Source organism: Myotis myotis, unplaced genomic scaffold (assembly GCF_014108235.1).
Source record: "Myotis myotis isolate mMyoMyo1 unplaced genomic scaffold, mMyoMyo1.p scaffold_m19_p_2, whole genome shotgun sequence".
Taxonomy (NCBI): Eukaryota; Metazoa; Chordata; class Mammalia; order Chiroptera; family Vespertilionidae; genus Myotis; species Myotis myotis.
The window spans coordinates 54,324,794-54,349,452 of record NW_023416324.1 but is presented as its reverse complement, the minus strand read 5'-3'; the positions used below and the strand labels follow the sequence as shown (position 1 = coordinate 54,349,452).

Genomic DNA, 24,659 nt, shown 5'->3' with positions numbered 1-24,659 from the left:
ACTGTTTTTTATTTTATTTTATTTGTAATTTATGTCAAAAAAATTTTTTAAATTCTAAAATTAAATTTTAAATTTTGCTTCATACTATACGATCTCTTTTCTGTTTGAGAATTAATATAATGCCTATTGGCAGATTACTTTACCTATCTAAGCCTCAATTTCTTCAACTATAAAATAGGGGAAATATTCTATGAGTAGTGAGTGAGAACAGGCAGTATGCATGCAGAACATGAAAACAACAGACTTGGCCATTCTCACTCTATCATCTCTTTGTTGACATGATAACCTGAAACCATGGTTGGCCACATGCGGCTCTTTGGCCCCTTGAGTGTGGCTCTTCCTAAGCCTTAGGAGTACCCTAATTAAGTTAATAACAATGTACCTACCTATACAGTTTAAGTTTAAAAAATTTGGCTCTCAAAAGAAATTTCAATCGTTGTACTGTTGATATTTGGCTCCATTGACTAATGAGTTTGCCGACCACTGACCTAAAAGAATAATCAACCTGATTAGTAATATTTTGTCTAATATATAGACTGTACTTGATAAACATATATACTAGTTTGAACTGAATTCTTAAAACACTAAGAATATCATATCTTAGCTCTCACACATGGCATTTCTGTCCAATATCTCTCTCAAATGTCACCAGTCACATATAATATCCCAAACTTCTGACCTATGCTGATGACAGATCTCCATCTATTGTGATGTCATCCAGAATGTCATGGTAATAATTCATATGACAATTTTTCTGGCCATAGTTTAAAGGGCACTTCCTGTTTGTGGAGTAAAGCCTACCCCATTCTCAAAATATGTAACTGAAGGATTACAGTATGCCTTCCTGTGATTTCATTACTACATCGTTGCCTAAGTAGCAATGAGTAAATCTTCTAAATTATGTCGTAAGACTTCTTGTCCAAGAAGCAATATATTCTGCAATCTTGTTGACAAAATTGTTAAAAGACCATCCTTGCAGTTTTTGGGTCAATGGGGATATCACTGCTATGAACCTAGAATTTACAGAACACTGGCAAAAATTCTGAGGTACGTCGACTTGGACGGGTTTGACATACTACTCACAGATTACATCACATTTGTGGAAAAATCAGGATACCGTTTTGAACTGAATTTTAATCTTGAATTTACCGAAATATGTGTGAATACAATTCTGTACTGGGTTTTTGCCAGAAAAGGTAATCCTGACTTTGTGGAATTGCTTCTCAAGAAGACAAAAGACTATGTTCAAGACAGAAGTTGTAACCTGGCACTGATATGGAGGTAATAATCTCATATGTTTTCACCATAAAAGAAAAAAATTGCTATTTAGGAAATTATATTACTACTTTTTTCTAAAATGTATATGTATAGTGGCTATATATACATATGGATAAGAAATCTTGAATGCTCATTCATTTGTTCACTCTTTCATTCCTTCCTTTTCTTTTTCAATAAATTTATATATATATATATAAATAAATATAAATAAATAAATTTATATATATATATACTAGTAAATTACTAGTGGTTCTGCTCTATAAAGCTTACATGTTAATGCTCAAGGTAATGCAATGTTAGACAATTTAGATTTCTCTTAAGTAGACAAAGGTACTGTATACCGAGAATGTATATTTATAGTATGTATATAAATGGACTTTTTAAAATAAATTGACTTTCAAAAAATAATTTAAAATATACACACAAATTCACTTAGTAATACTTATTAAACACACTTATTCCCTCTTTGTATGTTAAGCATTGATAAATTTGACTCCAAATTCACCAGAATTGAGCACAATGAAAGCCAAATACCTGCTTTAGTCTGTTATAGAACAAACTTTCACATAGTCTGAACCTGTCAACCTAGCTAATAAATACTACTGAGGATCTTGTAAAAATAAATCTCCAATGTGACCTCTTTGCTGAGTCCATAACATAGAGTCCCAAGTTACTTAACTTGCACTAACTCCAGTTTGCGCTTTAATTTTAGGTATTGGTTTGATTAGATGTGCATTTGTTCATTCAAAATCATTTACCATCTTACTGTGTGTGATGCACTGTACTAGGCATGATGATATAAGCATATATGCCATGAAAAACAACACAGATAAGATCAGTTAAAGACTAAACCAATTTAGATTCCACCTGAAGTTGAACTATTTTCTTAATTGTGTATCACTGTGGTATTGGAGAACTGGATTTCTTTCTTTAATGACCACCCAAATACAGGAACTGATAGCTCTGGTATGCAACATCAGTAATAAAACCCTGAAATAGCACTTTTGGTTGTTTTAAGGACTATTATATTTGTAACTATAGCAGAGATCAGCAGCCTCTAATATGGAGTGCACTAGCTGATGTCTCTCTTTTTCTTTACATTCCACATCTTATCTGTCAGGATATCTGTTGGTTCTACTTTCAAACAAGATACAGAATATGACCACCTCCACTGTTATCACCTTGTACCAAGCTAAGTGATTTCCCTCCTTCTATCCCATAACAAATTTTCAACAAACATAGGTCATGTTGCTTTTTTTACTCAAAATCTCCAATGGCTCCTCCATTCCATTTAGAATAAAAAATTAAGTTCTTACAGCGATCTAGAAGGCTCCATCTGATGTAGCATCCCATGACCTGTGTGCTCATTTCCTACTATTCCCACCCTATTCACTTTCAGCCACACTGGCTCCCTCACTCTTCTTTCACCACTCCAGGTACATTCTCCTGCCTTAGGGTCCTCAAATATCCAAATGGCTAACTTCAGCTCCTTCTTCTTTATCCAAATGTCATCATTCTGCTATGCCCTCTCTTATCATCCCATTTAAAATTGGAAAATGCCCTCACTGCACCCTCCTGCACGTCCATTTTTCTTATCCTGCTCTACTTTTTCTTTTCCCACTCATCAAACCTTCCAACATTATAAAATTTGCTTATTTGCAATGTTCATTTGGCATTGTCTGTTACCCCTCACTACAATATAATCAAGAAAGGAGGCATCTTTGTTTTGTTGATTCGTGTATCCTACGCACCCAAAACACTGCTGGCATATAGTATGTATTCAATAAGTATTTGTTGAATGAATTAGTAGACAATAGTTGAAGTTATAGCCATAGATGAAATTGCCTGAGAATAATTAGTCAAATGAAAATTAGTGGAAAGGCCATATCTGCTTAAATGTTGAGGGCAGAGAAATAGAAACCAGTGAAAGAGGATTGAGAATAGTCAACTGTCTTAAATATCAAAGATAAACTTATTACAAAGAAACAACTATTAAATTTACCAGTTCAAAACCAAAGGAGAAATAGTAAAAGAAAATATATTAGAAATAATTAATATAGCTTCAAAACAAAATCATTCTCTGCATGTCTACATGGAAATATTATGCCCCATTTCATAAGCGTGTGTGACAGGTTTTCAGATACGGAGAGTTCAGTTCATTAACCTCATATTTAAAAAATGATTCCTGCTTTGCTTGCTTCATCCCATCCATATAAGTACTATTATAATTAACTGTCAGTACAGATTAAGCAGATTTTGGTTAATAGTAACATGCTCTTTAAACATGGGAATTAATCATATGTCATTTGGGTACAGATTAGACTTTTAAATCTCATTTTAAACTTACTTGAGTTTTAGTTAGGTTTTCAACATTTTTGGTGCAAAATATCTAATTTATAGGACTCTTAGGTCAAATATCTTCTTAAGGTTAGCAAGATGAATAAATTAGATTTTTTTTGAAAATTTTAAATTATTGCACTTAACTAAAAATCTTATTAGGTCTGAAAGCTACAGAATAGATTTAAGGAACATATAAATATATATATGATAATAGTGAAAAATAATCAAAAAATTTATGTGTCTACTATGGGCAAGGATTGTTCTAGGCATTAAGGGATATAGCAGTGGACTAAAACAGACAAAAATTATTGCTGTTGTGTAGCTTAAATTTGTATAGTTCATCTTGCTCACTCATTTGTTTTTGAAGAGAAAATTAAAGATTAAAAATGTCCAAAATGATAAGGGCTTAATGGAAGTATGCACAAAGTTCCATGTGGATAAGAGGAAGATCAGGTAATCAAAAAAGACTTCACAAAAGTGTTTATTAGACAGAGCCTTATAGAATGAGCAAGATAGAATTTAAAAGGGAGGAAAATAACATATAAATCAAAGAAATGTGAGACAGTTGGATGCAGTGCTGTTTGGGCAAAGTGAATACCAATAAGCAGGATAAGAATGCAAAAGGAGAAGTAGTTTAGGAGTTCAATTTTGGATGTGTGTTGGGAGTACTTGTAAAAAGATGAAATGTCTAGTACAATATTGACCTGGAGACAATTCCAAGAGAGAGTACATATATTTGTATATACAGAACTTAGAAGGATATAGATATACCATGAAGAGAGTTATGACAAAAACACTCTTCTTTTAAAAAAAAATTTATTGATTTCAGAGAGGAAGTGAGAGGGATAGAGAAATAGAAACATCAATAATGAGAGAGAATCATTGATCAGCTGCCTCCTGCGCAACCCCCCCCCCCTCAACTGGAGATCGAGCCTGCAACCCCAGAATGTGCCCTGACCAGAAATCGCACTGTGACCCCCTGGTTCATAGGTCAATGTTCAACCACTGAGCCACGCTAGCGGGCTACACACTTCTTAATTTCTAAACTGCTGCTCTACACTGCACTGTCATATTATTGTTTTGTTTAAATCATGAAATCTTGTCATTTTAGGGCTCAATGAAGTTTTGGAGATAAAGTAGTTGGTTTAGTGATTTTCAAACTTTACTTTTTGGAGGTCCTGACAGAGTCATCACAGAGGAGGTCTCTAGGACCCCCAAATACACTTCAACCAGAGAACTTACCTAATACAAAATATTAATTTTTATATAGGTAATTCAGGTACAACAATTCTCCAATGTTGGTTTATGAAACATTCTTTCCAATCTTTTTGTTGGCAAATGCCTACTAATACTTCCGGTATTAGCTCCAGAATAAACTAGAGCAATGACTGCTCCAGTAGAGTAAGTGTCCTTCCTCAGTGCTTTTAGAGTGCCCCAACCATGCTTCTATCATAGTAATTATAACCCTGCCTTATATTTATTGAATTACTTGTCTGTTTCCCTTACTAGACTGTAATAAACATTTTAATACCAAAACTATATCTTTCATCTCTGCATACCTATTACTCAATATGCTCTAGATAAGCAAGTATTAAATAAATGAATAAATGAATGAATGAACAAGCTAATACATAAATGCAAAAGGAAACTGAGACCCAAAGAGGTTGACTTACTCAACATCGTACTAGCTAGTTAGGAGAACCAAAACCTAGAACCTAGAACCCTTAATCTCCATTTTTATGGCATTATGCCATGTTACCTCCCATCTTAATTAAGTATATGCAATCTTAAAATTCCTCCTTTTGAATAATGCTTTCCTTGTTCTGCATAATTGTCCAAAACCAGAATTTATAGTTTGTATACTGTTCTGCAAAATATATTAGCATTTTATTAGACCAATCAAGAGAAACCAGAGACAAGAAGCATGAATAAAATTTCCCTTTCTTTAACCCTAAAAGTCATGTTTACTTGGCCAAATTAAGGCCTGATAACATAAAATACCCTGTGGTTGGTTCTACTATGTCCTACCTATATATGGAGACCAATTCAACAGCAAACATAAATATCTTTAAATGAAACAACTGCAAGACTCTAAATGTAGAAACAGTCATTTTCATTTCAGTCATAGGGAAGAGGAATTTTCAAGTCTAGTCATCATGAAGCCCATCAGGAAAACAAGATTGCAGAGGATTTTCATAACTTTACTAAAGAAAGAAAATAAAATTCTGCCCTTGAAGGATCTGACATGGCACTTACATTTCTTAAACTTACAAATACCAATTCGAATGTTATTAAAGTGAAAAACTGAATTAAAAAAAGTTAAAGTAGTTGCACTTACTTCTCTTCACCCAATATTTAAACTCAATTTGAGCACACCAACACTGACATATAATCGAGAACAATAAAAACAAACAAGAAGATATCAAAATGGTCATATAATTCTGTGATATTAATAAGGTGAAAAAGTCTTTCTCCCTTTTCCATTTTAGATTTTTCAGAGCTGCATCAGTTTTATAATACTTGTTATAATCACAATGGATTTCTCAAATGAGAAACAGAATTACTGTTACTAAAAGTAAAACTTCCTACACATTGCAAATCTTTTGTTTGTTCTTACAAGTGTAAAAAGGGTTTAAGTATGTAGCAGAAGTTTTCTTATTTCTTTAACCTTGAGTATGTTCTAGATTAATAGAGCAGAAAACTAAGACATATTCTATATAAAGTTACATGAACATTTAAGACATTTAATATATAAGCAAGTACTATTATTTTCCTTTTATTGTTAAGACAAAGTGTTTACCATATCTCTTAGTTCTATATTCAGTGAGGTTCGTTTGTTTGATTCACAGAACTTTCACACCAGTATACTGTCCAAGTCCACTAAGTGGCATCACACCTCTACTTTATGTAGCTCAGACAAGACAATCTAGCATCTTAAAAATACTCCTGCAATATGGAATCTTAGAAAGAGAAAAAAACCCTATCAACATTGTGTTAACAATACTGCTCTACCCTTCAAGAGTGAGAATAATGGTTGATCATGAATTGGTAGACATCCAGGAAGATGCGAAAACGTGTTTAGTGCTATGTTCCAGAGTGCTTTCTGTCATTTCAATCAGAGAAATACAGGTAAGCAAAATATTGTTCTTTGGGTTTGGGCTCAACTGTTGATCAATTTTAAGAAAAAAAATTGTGAGGCAAAAATGAAGTTAATTTTTAATCTATAGATTGTAGTCATTGAAAAATCAATCATTGAGTATATGCTTATAAGTTACAATTAGACAAAATTCAAATTTTCTCCAATATCAGTCCTTTATTTCATAATTTTGTCTTCTAAATATAAATATAATTTATAGTTTATTTTAGTACTTACTAAGTAAATGTATGTTTTGTTGTTGTTGTTGTTGTTTTGTTTTTTTCAATTTTTCTTAAGAACTTTATAGGATGATTCACACATGGCGTATTTTCAAAGACTGAAAAACTGAAAAATTGAAATAAAATAACATTAATTATAATTGCCGTAAAATCATACATGCATAGCAAAATATATGATTATTGCTCACATATTAAGGCACTCACAATACATTTTATACTACACACACAGGCAAACTTCAAAAAAGTTGGATCTTAATAACAAAATGGGTTTTTTTCCTTTTTTTAAATATATTTTTTATTGATTAAGATATTACATATGTGTCCTTATCACCACGTTACCCCCTACCCGCCCCCCGATCATGCCCACACCCCGCCTGCCGGGAGCCGGTCCATGCTTGCTGTTTCAAGGGACCTGGCATATATGGCATACTGTTTTTAATATGTTTGCTCACCTTCTTGGCACTATGTGTTTTAACCAAGGTCTCTGAGAAAGGTTGTTTCCCCAGGTAGGGATTTTCCCCTGAAGTTAGGGAGGGAATAAAACCTCTTAACTAAGTGCCAGGCAGGTAATTAATCACTTTAACTAGGAACAATCATGCTTAAGCTACATAATCTTTACTCCCTGGAATGGAGATAAGAAACGCCCTAACCTTTGTAATAGAGATTGATAGGATTGAATCAACTGGTATAAATACATATGTAAGAAGAAAGAACTTAGAACACAGAACTTAGAATACAGAGCTTAGAAAACAGAACTAAGAAGACAGAACCTACACAGAACCTACAGACAGAAGAACTTCGCTGGAGAGAACATGGCAAAAGATCCTGGACTGAACCTGACTACAGAAATTGGCAAGAGAACCTGACTAGAACCTGGTGAAAGAACCTGGCTGGAGAGCCGAAGCAGAACCTCTCTGGAGATCCAGACCAGAACTTGGCTGGAGATCCTGGTTGGAGATCCTGGCTAGGCTGCTGATCAACTGAACGCTGCCTCCATGTCATTCCTTCTTCGCCGACTCCGTCTACGCCTTTGGGAACCCCTGGACCTGCTGGGGCAGGACCCCGGTACCCGCTCTCCAGTTCCATCCATGCTGTGGCAAATGATAAGAGTTCCTTTTTCTTCTTCCTCTTCTTAAAGACTACCTTTCAGCATTTCATATAATGCTGGTTTGGTGGTGATGAACTCCTTTAGCTTTTTCTTATCTGTGAAGCTCTTTCTCTGACCTTCTATTCTGAATGATAGCTTTGCTGGATAAAGTAATCTTGGTTGTAGGTTCTTGCTATTCATCACTTTGAATATTTCTTGCCACTCTCTTCTGGCCTGCATGGTTTCTGTTGAGAAATCAGTTGACAGTAGTATGGGTACTCCCTTGTAGGTAACTAACTGTCTTTCTCTTGCTGCTTTTAAGATTCTCTCTTTGTCTTTTGCTCTTGGCATTTTAATTATGATGTGCCTTGGTGTGGTCCTCTTTGGATTCCTTTTGTTTGGGGTTCTCTGCGCTTCCTGGACTTTAAGTCTATTTCTTTGACCAGGTAGGGGAAGTTTTCTGTCATTATTTCTTCAAATAGGTTTTCAATATCTTGCCCTCTCTCTTCTTCTGGTACCCCTATAATTCTGATGTTGGTATGCTTGAAGTTGTCCCAGAGGCTCCTTACACTATCTTCATATTTTTGGAATCTTTTTTCTTTTTTCTTTTTTCTTTTTCGGTTGGGTATTTTTTTGTTTCTTCGTATTTCAAATCTTTGACTGTATTCTTGGGATCCTCTTGTCTGCTGTTGGATCTCTGTATATTATTCTTTATTTCAGTCAGTGTATGCTTAATTTCTAGTTGGTCTTTTTTCATATCCTCCAGGGTCTCACTAAATTTATCGGCGGTTTCCATAAAATTCTTGAAAAACCTTATAAACGTGGCCTTGAACTCTATATCCAGTCGTTTGCTTTCCTCCATTTCTGTCATTTGTGACCTGTTTCTTTGTCTCCACATTTTTTATGCTTCCGTGTTGGTAGAGTGGTTTTGTGTGCTAGGTGTCCTGTAGGGCCCAGTGGCTCAGCCTCCCCAGTTACCTGAGGTGGACACTCTTGGTGCACCCTCTTGTGGGCTTTGTGCACAGTCTTGTTGTAGTTATGCCTTGATTGTTGTAGGATCACTGGGAGGAATTGACCTCCAGGACAATTGGCAGTGAGAATCAGCTGTGTCTGCAGTGGGAGAACTTCTGTGCTGAAGACACCCTTCTGGGGCAAGACTTGCTTCAGTGGGGCTTTGGTGCTCACTGAGTCTGCCCCCTGAGTGTGTCCCTTATGGATCTGAGGAGTTGTAATCTGGATGGTCCCCCTCTGACCACTGGGTACACTGGCTCTTGGATCTAAGGAGGTGCTAATTTAGCCTCTGCCTGAGGTTACACAGCAGGAGCTATGAAGAGAACTGCAGATTCCCCTTCCTTTTTTGGAGTTTGGAGGTGCCCTGATGAGGCCCAGCTGTGAAGCAATGCAAGCTGCTGTGGGGCCTTGTGCCTTCTCTTGGAAGTTCTGGGTCTGTCTGGCCCAGCAGCAATTTGTTAGGTAATTTTCAGGTTGCAAAGGGCCAGGGCATTCATATGCAAAAGCCTCTGCTGCAGCCTGGGTGGGGCGGGGTCTCAGGGAATCAAAGGGTGGAGCAAGAAGCTATGGCTGGTCCTCAGCCCTGCCCTAAGGGGCCGCGTATCTCAGTGTCCCGATAATTGTAGCAAGCACCTCTGAGGGAAAGCCGCCCTCAAGTTCAGAGTTCTGCCTGCTGCCAGACAGTCCAGTTTCTCCCCGTATGAGTCCTGGGTCCCCAGAGACTCCCGGAACCATTGTTCAGAGCAGTCAGGAGCTTGTGACTCCCTCCTGATTCAAAAAGACAGGCGTGTCCTCAGGTACCAGCCCTTTTCCGCATGCGTTTGAGCCTTCGTACCTTTGCACTTTACTTCCGCAGCTCCTCTGGGTCTCATTGTGCCTTTCTCTTTTCTTCTAGTTGTAGAATTTCCACTCAGCCAGCCTTCCTGTAGTTCTGGATGATGTCCGTTTTGTCTTTTCGTTGTATTTTTGAAGTTGTGGGAGGCAGCAATTTCAGGTGTTTACCTATGCCGCCATCTTAGTTTCTAAGTAAATGTATGTTAATATTACATTCTAATTACATAAAAAACCTATTTTATTAGGATTGCTTGGTTACTTAAAAACACAATAAATTAAAATTTTAACAAACTTTTTCTGCCAATAGAATAATTTCTCTTTTTTTAATATATTTTATTGATTTTTTTTACAGAGGAAGGGAGAGGGATAGAGAGTTAGAAACATCGCTGAGAGAGAAACATCAATCAGCTGCCTCCTGTACACCTCCTACTGGGGATGTGCCCGCAACCAAGGTACATGCCCTTGACTGGAATCGAACCTGGGACCCTTCAGTCCTCAGGCCGACGCTTTATCCACTGAGCCAAACCAGTTAGGGCATATTTTCAATAATATTTACATTTCTCTCAAACTACAATCACATTTTTTACAATCAGGATACAAATTTTTCTTTTCAAAATCTCAAAATAATTTAAGCATAAAACATAAAGGTTTAGAGCATATCAATTGATGCAGAAAAAGAATTTGACAAAATCCAACACCCTTTTTTTTTATAAGAACTATCAGCAAAGTGGGAATAGAGGGATCATACCTCAATATAATAAAAGCCTTATATAAGAAACCTATAACCAACATCATATTTAATGGGCAAATACTAAAACCATTTCCCCTAAGAACAGGAACAAGATAGGGATGCCCACTTTCACCACTCCTGTCCAACATAGTTTTGGAAGTGCTAGTCATAGCAATCAGACAAGAAGAAGAAATAAAAGGTATCCAAATTGGAAAAGAAGAAGTAAAACTGGCATTATTCGCAGATGACATGATATTGTACATAGAAAACCCTAAAGAATCCATCAAAAAACTACTAGATTTAGTAAATGAATTTGGCATCATAGCAGGATACAAAATTAACACCCAGAAATCTATGGAATTTTTATACACCAATAATGAACTCACAGAAAGAGAAACTAAAAACAAAATCCCATTTACCATTACAACAACAAAAAAATTAAGGTACCTATGAATAAACTTAACTAAGGAGGTCAAAGACCTGTATTCTGAAAACTATAGGACGTTGAAAAGACAATAGAGGAAGATATAAACAAGTGGAAGAATATACCATGTTCATGGAATGGTAGAATCAACATGATTAAAATATCCATACTACCCAAAGCAATTTATAGATTCAACGCAATCCCAATTAAAATACCAATGGCGTATTTCATAGACCTAGAACAAACTCTCCAAAAATTCATTTGGAATAAAAAAAGACCCTGAATAGCCACAGCAATCCTGAGAACAACAAAGTTGGAAGGATCACAATACCAGATATCAAGCTATATTAAAAAGCCACTATTCTCAAAACTGCCTGGAACTGGCACAAGAACAGACATATAGACCAATGGAACTGAACAGAGAACCCAGAAATTGACCCAAGCCATTATGCCCAACTAATATTTGACAAAGGAGGCAAGAGCATACAAAGAAGTCAAGACAGTCTCTTCAAGAAATGGTGTTAGGAAAATTGGACTGATGCATGCAAAAAAACGAAACTAGACCACCAACTTACACCATACACAAAAATAAACTAAAAATGGATAAAAGAATTAAATGTAGACCCAGTGATCCCACTACTAGGAATATATCCCAAGAAACCAGAAACGCCAATCAGAAAGGATATATGCACCCCTATGTTCAAAGCAGCACAATTCACCATAGCTAAGATTTGGAAACAGCCTAAGTGCCCATCAGCAGATGAATGGATTAGAAAACTGTGGTACATATACACAGTGGAATACTATGCTGCGGTAAAAAAAAAAAAAGGAACTCTTGCCTTTTGCAACAGCATGGATGGAACTGGAGAGCATTATGCTAAGTGAAATAAGCCAGTCAGAGAAAGATAAATACCACATGATCTCACTCATTTGTGGATTTTAGAGAACAACATACACTGATGAAAAGGGACAGACCCAAAGACTGAGAAACAGCGATCAGGCTATCAATCCCCAGAAGGAAAGTAGGGGAGGGCGGGGGTAAGGGGAAGAGATCAACCGAAGGACTTGTATACATGTATATAAGCCAAATCAATGGACATGGACAATAGGGGGATGGGAGCATGAGTGTGCGGGGTGGCGGGGGGGGGGGGAGGTTGGGGGTTAATGGGGGGGATGAGGACACATTTGTAATACCTTAACTAATAATAAAAAAATAAAAATAAAATAAAAAATTAAATTTAAAAAAATTAAATGTAAGATGGGAAATGATTAAAATCTTAAAAGAATCCATAGGCAGCAAAATATCAAACATATCTCGTAGCAATATATTTAATTGATACATCTCCCAATGCAAAGGAAACTAAGGAGAAAATAAACAAATGGGACTACATAAAAATAAGAAGCTTCTGCTCAGCAAAAGAAACTATCAACAAAATGAAAAGGGAACCCATTGCATAGGAGAATACATTTGCCAATGTTATATCCAATAAGTTCTTAATCTCCAAAATTTATAGGGAACACATACAACTTAACAACAGGAAGATAAACAATCCAATCAAAAAATGGACAAAGGACCTAAATAGGCACTTTTTAAATTCTTTTTATTTAAATTCTTTATTGTTGAAAGTATTACATATGTCTCTTTTTTCCCTCATTGACCTCTCCCCAGCCACTCCCACCCCCAGCACATGCCCTCACCCCCCTGGTGTCCGTGTCCATTGGTTATGCATGCATACAAGTTCTTTGGTTAATTTCTACCCCCCTCTCTCGCTCTCCCTTGCCTTCCCTCTGAGCAGTCTGTTCAATGCTTCTGTGCCTCTGGATCTATTTTTGTCTATCAGTTTATGTTGTTCATTATATTCCACAAATGAGTGAGATCGTGTGATATTTATCTTTCTCCAACTGGCTTTAAATAGACACTTTTCAAAAGTGGACATACAGAAGGCAAAAAGGCATATAAAAAATGCTCAAAGTCATTAATCATCTGAGAGATGCAAGTCAAAACGATAATGAGGTACCATCTCACACCTGTCAGAATGGCTATCACCAACAAATCAATAAGTGACAAGTACTGGCGTGGATGCGGAGAAAAAGGAACCCTCGTGCATTTCTGGTGGGAATGCAGACTGGTGCAGCCACTGTGAAAGACAGGATGGAGTTTCCTCAAAAAACTCAAAATGGAACTCCCATTTGACCCAGTGATCCCACTTCTAGGAATGTATCCCAAGAAACTAGAAAAACCAATCAAAAATAATATATGCACCCCTATGTTTATAGCAGCACAATTTACAATAGCTAAGATTTGGAAACAGCCTAAGTGCCCATCAGATGAGTGGATTAAAAAATGGTATATCTACACAATGGAATACTACACTGCTTTAAAAAAGAAAGAACTCTTACCATTTGCAACTGCATGGATGGACCTCGAGAGCATATGCTAAGTGAAATAAGCCAGTTGGAGAAAGATAAATATCACATCGTCTCACTCATTTGTGGAATATAATGAACAACGTAAACTTGAACAAAAATAGATCCAGAGACATAGAAGCATTGAATAAATCGTCAAACCTCAGAGGGATGGCAGGGAGGGTGGGCAGGGGTAGGGGGTGGGGGTAAGAGATCAACCAAAGACCTTATATGCATGCACATAATAACCAATGAACACAAACAGTAGGGGGATGAGGGCCTGTGCTGAGGGGTGGGAGCAGGCTGAGAGAGGTCAATAGGTGGAAAAGGAGACATATGTAATATTTTCAACAATAAAGAATTAAAGTATATATATTATATGTATATGTATATGCAGTATGTGTATACATATATATGTGTGTGTGTGTATACACACACACACACACACACACACATATATATATATATACATATATATATGGCCTATATAATAAAAGGCTAATATGCAAATCAACCAAACGGTAGAACAACCAGTCACTATGACACACACTAATCACCAGGGGGCAGGCACTCAATGCAGGAGCTGCCCCCTGGTGGTCAGTGCACTCCCACAGGGGTTGTGCCACTCAGCCAGAAGCCCTGAGTTGGGCTCACTGCTATTAAGCGCAGTAGCGGTGGTGGGAGCTTCTACCACCTCCATAGCAGAGCTAAGGATACCTGACTGCTGGCTTAAGCCCGCTCCCCCAAGGACATCCCCTGAGGGCTCCCAGACTGCAAGAGGGCACAGGCTGGGCTGAGGGACCTCAGCGGTGTGCACATTGGGGACGACCAGGCCAGCAGGGGAAGGCCGTTAGGGGCAACCAGGCAGGCAGGGGAGCAGTTAGAGGCATTAGGCAGGCAGGCAGGTAAGTGGTTAGGAGCCAGTGGTCCTGGATTGCAAGAGGGATTTCTGACTGCCAGTTTCCTGCGGGATTGGGCCTAAACCAACAGTCAGACATCCCCCAAGGGGTCCTGGATTGGAGAGGGTGCTGGCCGGGCTGAGGGACCCCGCCCCCCCCCCACATGCATGAATTTCATGCACCAGGCCTCTAGTATGTATATACATCCTATGTAATAAAACACTACTATGCAAATCAACCAAACAATGGAATGACCAGTTGCTATGACTCACACTGACCACCAGAGGCAGACACTCAATGCAGGAGCTGCCCCCTGATGTTCAGTGTGCTAGAAGACGGGCTCATTGCTGGCGAGTGCAGCAGTGGTGGCGGGAGCCTCTCCCACCTCCAAGGCAGCACTAAGGGAGTGGGCCTAAGCCAGCAGTCAGACATCCTGGAGGGGTCTAAGTCAGTAGTCGGACATCCCTGAGGGGTCCCAGACTGGGAGAGGGCACAGGCCGGGCTGAGGGCCCCCCAGTGCATGAATGTCCTGCACTGGGCCTCTAGTATATATATGCTTAAATATTTGCTCAGTAGAAAATACCTATCCCTCAGAAATGTGGAGGGATTCTTCTCCTTGATAAGATTTTTTGAGATAAACCAAATTTAGAGGGGGGAAAATCAACCATATGGAGGTCATGTTTACCCTAACAAAATGAACTGCAAATTTTCACATCATTGTATCATGTCTACTAGCATAGCAAGAAATAAGTCTGCTTAAGGACAAGAAAGCTACTCCTATAAATTTAAACCAATAAAATTACCAAGGACTTTAGCAGTTCCCCTTATCTTTAAATGTGTGCCTTCAGAAACAAATTCCTTACAAATATAGCTCTGTTGGTATTTTGTTTTTTCTTAAGTCTTAACAGTGCATATCAATCAACCATGCATTAGACCACTATAAAGAAAGCAAATTGGTCAAATTATTTTGGCAACCAATTTTTAAAACAAAAGCAATTAAAAATTTCTGCATCTTCAGTAACTTGCTTGTCCTCATTCAGTGTTAATCCTGCACAATTATTATAGAATATATTGAATGCTATTTCTTAAGAACAATCAAACTAGAAAAGTACTAGAATAGAGTGAGTTGATCAAAATCATTTGCCTGAGGGGCAAAAAGATTATAGTTGGGTTCTAATCAATTACATTTTAATAAGCTAAAGTAGCACTGAGCAAGATGGTGAAAGAGCATAAACACTGGCTAAAAGAACACTTTAAATGCCCCTACTTTGCATTTCCATACTTCCTAGTACTGCAGTTCCCCTATTGAGGCCTATATATTTTATGGTAAACATATATTTAAATGGTTTTACCTCTGGACCACAGTCCTATCATCACAGACTATGTCTATTTTGTGTACCAAAGCACCGAGCTCAGTTGTAGCATATACTACTTTTTTAATAACCAAGTATTGAATAAATAATGAAAAATTATCTACAGCCTGAACCAATATGCTCAATTAATATTTGACAAAGCAGGAAAAAACATACAGTGGAGTCAAGATAGTCTCTTCAATAAATGGTGTTGGGAAAATTGGACAGATATATGCAAGAAAGTGAAACTAGACCACCAACTTACACCATACACAAAAATAAACTCAAAATGGATAAAGGACTTAAATGTACGACGGGAAACCATAAAAATTCTAGAAGAATCCAAAGGCAATAAAATCTCAGACATATGCCAAAGCAATTTCTTCACTGATACAGCTCCTAGGGCACTTGAAACTAAAGAGAAAATGAACAAATGGGACTACATCAAAATAAAAAGCTTCTGCACAGCAAAAGAAACCATCAACAAAACAACAAGAAAACCCACTACATGGGAAAACATATTTGCCAATGTCATATCTGATAAGGGCCTAATCTCCAAAATTTATAGGGAACTCATACAACTTAACAAAAGGAAGATAAACAATCCAATCAAAAAATGGGGCAAAGGATCTAAATAGACACCTTTCAAAAGAGGACATTCAGAAAGCCAAGAGACATATGAAAATATGCTCAAAGTCACTAATCATCCAAGAGATGCAAATCAAAACAACAATGAGGTACCATCTCACACTTGTCAGAAAGGCTATCATCAACAAATCAACAAACGACAAGTGCTGGAGAGGATGTGGAGAAAAAGGAACACTCGTGCACTGCTGGTGGGAATGCAGACTGGTGCAGCCACTATGGAAGACAGTATGGAGTTTCCTCAAAAAACTAAAAATGGAACTCCCATTTGACCCAGTGATCCCTCTTCTAGGAATATATCCCAAGAAAACAGAAACACCAATCAGAAAGGATATATGCACCCATATGTTCATAGCAGCACAATTCACCATAGCTAAGATCTGGAAACAGCCTAAGTGCCCATCAGTAGATGAATGGATTAGAAAACCGTGGTACATCTACACGATGGAATACTATGCTGCTGTAAAAAAGAAGGAATTCTTACCATTTGCAACGGCATGGATGGAACTGGAGAGCATTATGCTAAGTGAAATAAGCCAGTCAATGAAGGAAAAATACCACATGATCTCACTCATTCATGGATAATAAAGACCATTATAAACTTATGAAAAATAATAGACACAGAGGCAGAGATGCCTCAAACAGATTGTCAAACTGCAGCGGGAAGGCCGGGGAGGGTTGAGGGGCGGGGGGAGGGGGAGGGGTAAGAGATCAACTGAAGGACTTGTATGCATGCATATAAGTATAACCAATGGACATAAGACACTGGGGGGTAGGGGAGGCCAGGGGATTGTCAAGGGCGGGGGGGGGGGGGGGACACATATGTAATACCCTTTGTAATACTTTAAGCAATAAAAAATAAAAAAAATAAAAATAAATAATAAAAAAAGAACAAAAAAAAAAGAAAAGTTATCTATCATTTAAGTGAGAGTGTCATGTAGTCTGTAGAGTATAGGTTCTACTGGAGAAATGTCTGCAACACAGTAATACTTTTAATTCTAAGTCAACCTACTGCTGTTTGGCTTCTAGAATTAAATCTCTAAAAGGGCACCTTAACTGAAACTTTAAGACTTAGTCTTTTCATCTGGATGGGCCTCCTGTTAGGTCTTCTCGTGGCTTAGCAGTATGAAGTTGTACTCTATAATGATTAGAACCATTTGAGGAAACTTTTAGGATTTATGTTGTCTGTGCCCAAACCCAGATCAAATCAGACTTTCTGAAGTAGAACCTTAGCACTGGTACATCTTAGTTTCCTAGATAATTCTAGTGTACAACCAAGTTGACAACACTACTCTAATAACACATATGTACTTCACCAGTTAAAGAAAGACAAATACCATATGATCTCACTTACATGTGGAATCTAGTGAACAAAATAGTAAAAGAGGCATGAATACATGGAACACACTATCAGTTCTCAGAGGGGAGGAGGAAAAGGGTGACTAGGCGAAAGAAGGTGAAGAGATTAGCCAAAGAACATATATGCATAACCTACATAACCTATAGACAGACAACAGTGTGGCGATGGTCAGAGAGAAGGAGGGCAGAGGCTGGGAGGTGGGCATAGGGGGAAAAAATGGGGACATCTGTAATAGTGTCAACAATGAAAATAAAGTTAAAAAAACAAATGTATGATCTGTCTAAAATTAAAAACATATACAGATTCACTGTTGTAAGAAATAATGTATGTCCTACGTATATTAAAGTGTATATATAGTTGTAATAATGAAATGGGAACAAAAATATTTTCCTCAGATGAAAATGCTTTAGAAAAAATATAAGGGTCATATACATTTAAGATATAGTTTATTAATTTAAATAAAAATGCTACTTGAACTCATCCAATGATTAACATTACAAAATTAAAATGTTTCCCTTTTCGTCAGACGCAGCTAAGTCTAGGAAGACGTCCAATTATTTCAGATTGGTTCGACTACATACCTTCAACGAGATACAGGGATCCATGTGAACTATTACATCTTTGCAGAATAACCATCAGGTCTCAACTACTGACCAACAACATGCTCCCAAATGGGATATTCTCACTTCCAATTCCTGTTCGTCTACAGAATTACCTGAATTTAGAAAGTTAACACGTGTTTTTTCTGAGTTCTTCAAGGATACTCACCATTGTACGGCTTAGGAGTTAATAAACTATTAACTTCATGCAAATTTTGATTGTATTAAATATTCACACGACACCCTAAATGAGACAATTTTAAACTAACATATAGCTCTTCCCATTACCTTTCTATACTGTGGAAGAAATATAGGCATTTTACTTACATATTTTATATTTACCCTATTAGTCCACTCTTAACGGTTGTCTTACCTTAGAGCATTCTTGCTACTTGTGGAAATTTTGGTCATGTTAATGTTCTGAATTCTCAAGCTCTTCTTATTAGCATGTAGTAAGCAAGATAAATAGTACTTTTATATTATGCAATCATATTAACACATATTTATTTACTAAGTTATTTTGCAACTAAAATATTATAGTTGGCAGTAGGGAATAATCAAGGAAATTAAGATGTAATGCCTTCCTTGAGAAGAAATTCTAATTCTGTGGCAGCCATAGTTGCAAATATAAAGAATTAGTCAACTAAAGGTTAGGAGTTGGAAGTAGAATGACAGAAATGGATTAGATTTGAAAATAACTTGCCTTAAATTACAATATGGGGCTTTGGTGGTTTGGTATAGAATATATCTAAATACTAGCTTCTACACTAATAAAAGAGAAACATGGTAATTGGCGTACGACCGTTATCCTTTTCATTGGCTAATCAGCGAGATATGCAAATTAACTGTCAGCCAAGATGGCGGCCGGCAGCCAGGGAGCTTGAAACTAACATGAGGCTTGCTTGCCTCAGTGACGGAGGATCCTTGGAGGAAACCAATGTTCCCTGCCTGCGGCTGCAGGCCTCTGAGCGGGCAGTTTAAGAAACATTGTAACAAATACCACCGGACTTCAGCCAGCAGATTCGCAACATTGTAAGCAAAGGCCAGAAACCTACTTTCAGCCGCGGAGGCCTAAGAGCTGGAGCCAAGCCTCAAGGTAAAGCTGGCCCAGAATAAAAAAGAAAAAAAGGAGCGGTTGGGAACTTCAGTCACTCCCAGCCTGAAAACAGCCCTCAGCCCCTCACCCAGACTGGCCAGGCACCCCAGTGGGGACCCCCACCCTGAAGGATGTGTGACCAGCTGCAAACAGCCATCATCCCCTCACCCAGGCTGGCCAGGCACCGCAGTGGGGACCCCCACCCTGATCCAGGACACCCTTCAGGGCAAACCAGCCAGCCCCACCCATGCACCAAGCCTCTACCCTATATAGTAAAAAGGTAATATGCCTCCCGGCACCGGGATCAGCGTGACAGGGGGCAGCGCCCAAACCCCCTGATCGCCCTGCGGCTCTGTGTGTGACGGGATGGGGCCCCAACCCGCTGAGCAGCCCTGCTCTGTGCCTGATAGGGGGGAGCTCCCCAACCCCCCCCCCCAAGGGCCCTGCTCTGTGTGTGATGGGGTAGAGCCATAACCTCCCCATCGGCCCTGCCCTGAGTGTGAGAGTGGCGGCACCCCAACCCCCTGATTGTCCCTGCTCTGTGGGTGATAGAGGGCGGTGCCCCAACCCCCTGATGGGCTCTGCTCTGTCCGTGACAGGGGGCAGCGCCCCAACCCCCTGATTGGCCCTGCTCTGTGCGTGACAGGGGGTGGCGCCACAACCTCCCCATCGACCCTGCCTTGAGTGTGACGGGATGGTGCCCCAACCCCCCAATTGGCCCTACCCTGAGCGTGACTGAGGGTGGCATCACAACCTCCCAATCTGCCCTGCTCTGTGCATGACTGGGGGCAGCGCCCCAACTCCCCAATCGGCCCTGCTCTGAGCCCGACCAGGGGCTGCACCTAGGGATTGGGCCTGCCCTCTGCCACCCGGGAGCAGGCCTAAGCCAGCAGGTTGTTATCTCCCGAGGGGTCCCAGACTGCGAGAGGGCACAGGCCGGGCTGAGGGACCCCCCCCTCCCCCCCCCAGTGCACATATTTTTGTGCACCGGGCCTCTAGTATCTAAATACTAGCTCAGTAGTATTTTTTTAATATATATTTATTGATTTCAGAGAGGAAGGGAGAAGGAGAAAGAGATAGAAACATCATTGATGAGATTGGCTGACTCCTGCACACCCCTTACTGGGGATCGAGCCTGCAACCTGGGCATGTATTCTTGATTAGAATCGAACCCGAGACCCTTCAGTTCATAGGCTGATGCTCTGAAACTCAGGGCAGTATTTTTAATCTATACTAATAATAGAGGAATATGCAAATTGGCCAGGACACCATCATGTAATGACCAACCAGGATGGGGACAGGGCCATGGCAGAGAGCTCTCTGGGACTCGAAGGGCACAGAGAGGAAGGGAGAGAAGATAGGCACTTAGGGGGATGAGGCCAGGAGGGAGAGCAGATAGGGAGTTAGGGGGATCAGGCAGGCAGGCAGGTGAGCAGTTAGGAGCCAGTGGTTCGTGATCCCGGATTGGAGAGGGTGTAGGCCAGGCTGAGGGACCCCCATACCCCCGTGAATGAATTTTGTGCACCAGGCTTCTAGTTGAGATATAATTGTCAAATATCATAAGTTTCCAGTGTACATAATGATTCAATATATGCATATATTCCAAAATGATCACCACACATAGTTACAATATTTTTCATGTGATGATAACATTTAAGATCTATTCTCTTGCTCTGGCCAGGTAGCTCAGTTTCTTGGAGCATCATCCCATATACCAAAAGGTTGCGGGTTCAGTTCAGGACACATGCATATTTGATCCCTGACCAGGGTGTGTATGGGAGGAAACCAGTCAATGTTTCTCTCTCCCCACCCCTTCCTTCTCTAAAATCAATAAACAAATCCTCAGGTGAGGATTAAAAATATCTATACTAATAAAAGAGTAATATGCTAATTAGACCGGGAGACCTTCTGGACAAAGCCATGGTGGTGGGGCCGAGGCAGAGGCAGTGAGGGATGATCAGGCCAGGAGAGGAGGGCAGTTGGGGGTGAGCAGGTCAGCGGGGGGGGGGGGGTGGAGTTGGGGGGGAGTAGACTGACAGGGGTGGCCAGTTGGGGGTGAGCAGGCTGGTGGGGGGGGGCATTTGGGGGTGAGCAGGTTGGCAGGGGGGCCAGTTGGGGGTGAGCAGACCAGCAGGGGGGCAGTTAGAGGTGAGCAGGCCAGCAAAGGGGGGGGCAGTTGGGGGCAAGCAGGCTGGCAGGCAGAGTGGTTAGGGGCAATCAGGCAGGCAGGCAGGTGAGCAGTTAGGAGCCAGCGGTCCCGGATTGCGAGAGGGATGTCCAACTTCTGGTTTAGGCCCAATCCCACAGGAATCATGCCTAAACCGGCAGTCGGACATCCCCCAAGGGGTCCCAGATTGGAGAGAGTGCAGGCCGGGCTGAGGGACAACTCCACCCCTTTGCACAAACTTCATGCACCGAGCCACTAGTAATAGTAAAATAAAAGATCTATTCTCTTAGCAACTTTCAAGTATACAATAGAGTATTATTAACTTCTTTATTTTATAAGTGGAAGTTTGTGCCTTTTGACCACTTTCACACATTTCACCCACCCCTAAATTATGTACATTTTGATGCAAAAAGATAATTTTGATCCAACATTACATTAAAATGAAAACATTATCAGTTAAATATATATGTTCTTTGCTTACAAAGAATCCTATCTTTTAAAAAACTAGAATTTATTCAACTACAACTTTTTAGCCCCTTTCTAATATTTAGAATACTAGACTTTTCTCTATTAAACTCTAAGGTCAAACCATGACAACACAAATACGAGAATTGGGAGAGAATTCTCCATGTTTCTCTTATTTTTCTGCCTGTCCTATGAGCAAAGACACTGGCCACCTCATTCCCTTTTTTTTTTCCCCCAGTCCTTAAAACAGGCTCTTTAATAACATTTATGTCTTCATGGAAGAGCTTCGCTTTTCCCACCCAGCACGGGACTAGGGCCAGCACCTGTAGGGAAGCAGGGTCCACTGGACGATGAACACGATGGCGGTTGCAAGGCGGGTCTGGTGGCATCAGGGCCTTGGCGCTGGGCTAGTAGGAGTACTGGTTCTCCACCGTGTGCGTGTGGCATGTGCGGCTGCAGGATCCCTTGCCGGGCGCAGCCTCAGGGGGCTCCTCTGCACCACTCGCCTCCATCAGCCGCTTGATGCTGTACCTGTGGCTGCGAGTGCTCACTGACTACCTTTTTCAGGATGTTTGTATAGTGAGCAGCATTGAAAGGTAGAGACAGTGTCTCCCTATGAGCAGAGGGCAGGTTGCTCAGTGTCTCCCTAAGGAGAAGGTAATGTCTTCCCAGGGGGAAAAGGTCGAGAATGTTTGCTTAAAGCTCATTATAAAAGACTGGAGTTTCCCAAGCTTGGGGTTCCTTAGCTGTAACACAAATCCATTGTGAGCACATCTACATGGACCACTCCATGTTTCAGAGGATGGGGATGCATGGAACCAACACAAACATGCCACCCAGCTGCATGCTCAGCCACCAGTAATCAATCAAGTCTTTTGTTTTTGACCCGGGACTTTTTTGTCTTCTGACAGCAAACATCAAACTATGGTCAGCTAAACTGCTAGTCTGCAAGTAAGGGAAAAACCTCGGACCCTTTATAGTTCTTTTCTTTTACATTGAGATATAATGACATATGATATTACAGTAGTCCCCCCTCATCTACAATTTCACTTTCCATGGTTTCAGTTACCCACAGTCAACTGTAGACTGAAATATTAAATGGAAAATTGCAGAAATAAATAATTTGTAAGCTTAAAAACTGCATGCCATTCTGAGTAGCATGAGAAAGCTTGTGCTATCCTGCTCCATCTTGCCTGGGATGTGAATCATCCCTTTGTCCAGCATATCCAGACTATAGGAGCTTCCTGCCTGTTAGTCACATGGTCACTGTCTGATCTAATAACCAACTGTGGTATCCCAGTGTCTATGTTCAAAAACCCTTATTTTACTTAATAATGGCCCCAAAGTGCAAGAATAGTGATGCTGGCAATTCACATATGCCAAAGAGAAGCTGTCAAGTGCCTCCTTCAAGGGAAAAGGTATGTATAGGAAAAAGCATAGTATACATAGGGTTTAGGACTATCCACAGTTTCATACATCTACTAGGGACCTTGGAACACATATCCTACAGGTAAGAGGAGGCTACTATATATTCATTTTATATATAAAACAACATGATTCAATATATGTATATATTGCAAAATGATGATTACAATAAGTCTAGTTAACATCTGTCACCATACATAGCAATGCAGTCATGGTTCTTTCCCCCCACCTCTTTTTTTAAAAAAATACATTTTTATTTATTTCAAAGAGGAAGGGAGAGGAAGAGAAAGATGGAAACATCAATGATGAAAGAGAGTCATTGATTGGCTGCCTCCTGCACACACCTACCGGGAATCAAACCATGACCTCCTGGTTCATGGGTCGATGCTCAACCAGTGAGCACACGAGCGGGCCTATCACAGTTCTTGACAATGAGATTCTGTTCCCCACCTCATCACTATGTATTTGAGGATACATTTTGATAGATTATATCAGATAGTATCCATTCTTACTGTTTACTTCAATCTGAGAACTATCAAAAACTTTGACAATTCATAGGTAAAGAGAATTTATTTTGATTTTATAGGAAGATTAAAAAAAAAACAACTATATGATTTAGCCCTGGCCAGTATGGCTCAGTTGGAGCATCATTCTGTGCACTAAAGGGTCTTGGGTTCAATTCCCAGTCAGGACACATACCCAGGTTGTGGGTTCGATACCTAGTCAGGGAGTGTATGGGAAGCAACTGATCGATGTTTCTCTCTCACATCAATGATTCTCTCGCTTTCCCTCTCCCTTCCTCCCTGTCTAAAAATCAATAAAAAACACATACTCGGGTGAGGATTACAAAAAACAAAACTGTATGATTTAAGTTTCTAAAGAACAGCATGGAAACAGCAAAGTGGCAAAATAAGTAGGTTACTTGCTTTTCCTTTCTTTCCATTTTCATTCCTGTGAGCTACAAATGCATTATTGGATTGAATTTATATACTTAAACTATACTTAATTATAATGTTGCATATTTTAAGCTCATAAATAAGTATATAGAAGTTCAAAGTACACACCGTATATTAACATTTGAATTTTTATTTAAATATATATTTTATTGCTTTTTTACAGAGAGGAAGGGAGAGGGATAGAGAGTTAGAAACATCGACGAGAGAGAA

The 24,659-nt window shown here is 39.5% G+C and overlaps 1 protein-coding gene across 1 annotated transcript; it reads left to right on the top strand.

The window, feature by feature from the left end:
* Positions 1-880: 880 nt before the first annotated feature.
* On the top strand, positions 881-18,474 carry ASB17 (ankyrin repeat and SOCS box containing 17). The gene is made up of 3 exons (XM_036347851.1): positions 881-1,281; positions 6,468-6,747; positions 18,268-18,474. Exons 1-3 carry the CDS (start codon positions 881-883, stop codon positions 18,472-18,474), a joined length of 888 nt encoding a protein of 295 aa, XP_036203744.1.
* The last annotated feature ends 6,185 nt before the right edge of the window (positions 18,475-24,659 follow it).

Excerpts from the sequence above, each read along its gene's own strand:
- ASB17 (XM_036347851.1), top strand. The coding sequence starts at position 881 with ATGAGTAAATCTTCTAAATTATGTCGTAAGACTTCTTGTCCAAGAAGC. Across the intron at positions 1,282-6,467 it reads AACCTGGCACTGATATGGAG|AACTTTCACACCAGTATACT; the intron begins GTAATAATCTCA and ends TTTGATTCACAG. Across the intron at positions 6,748-18,267 it reads TTTCAATCAGAGAAATACAG|ACGCAGCTAAGTCTAGGAAG; the intron begins GTAAGCAAAATA and ends CCTTTTCGTCAG.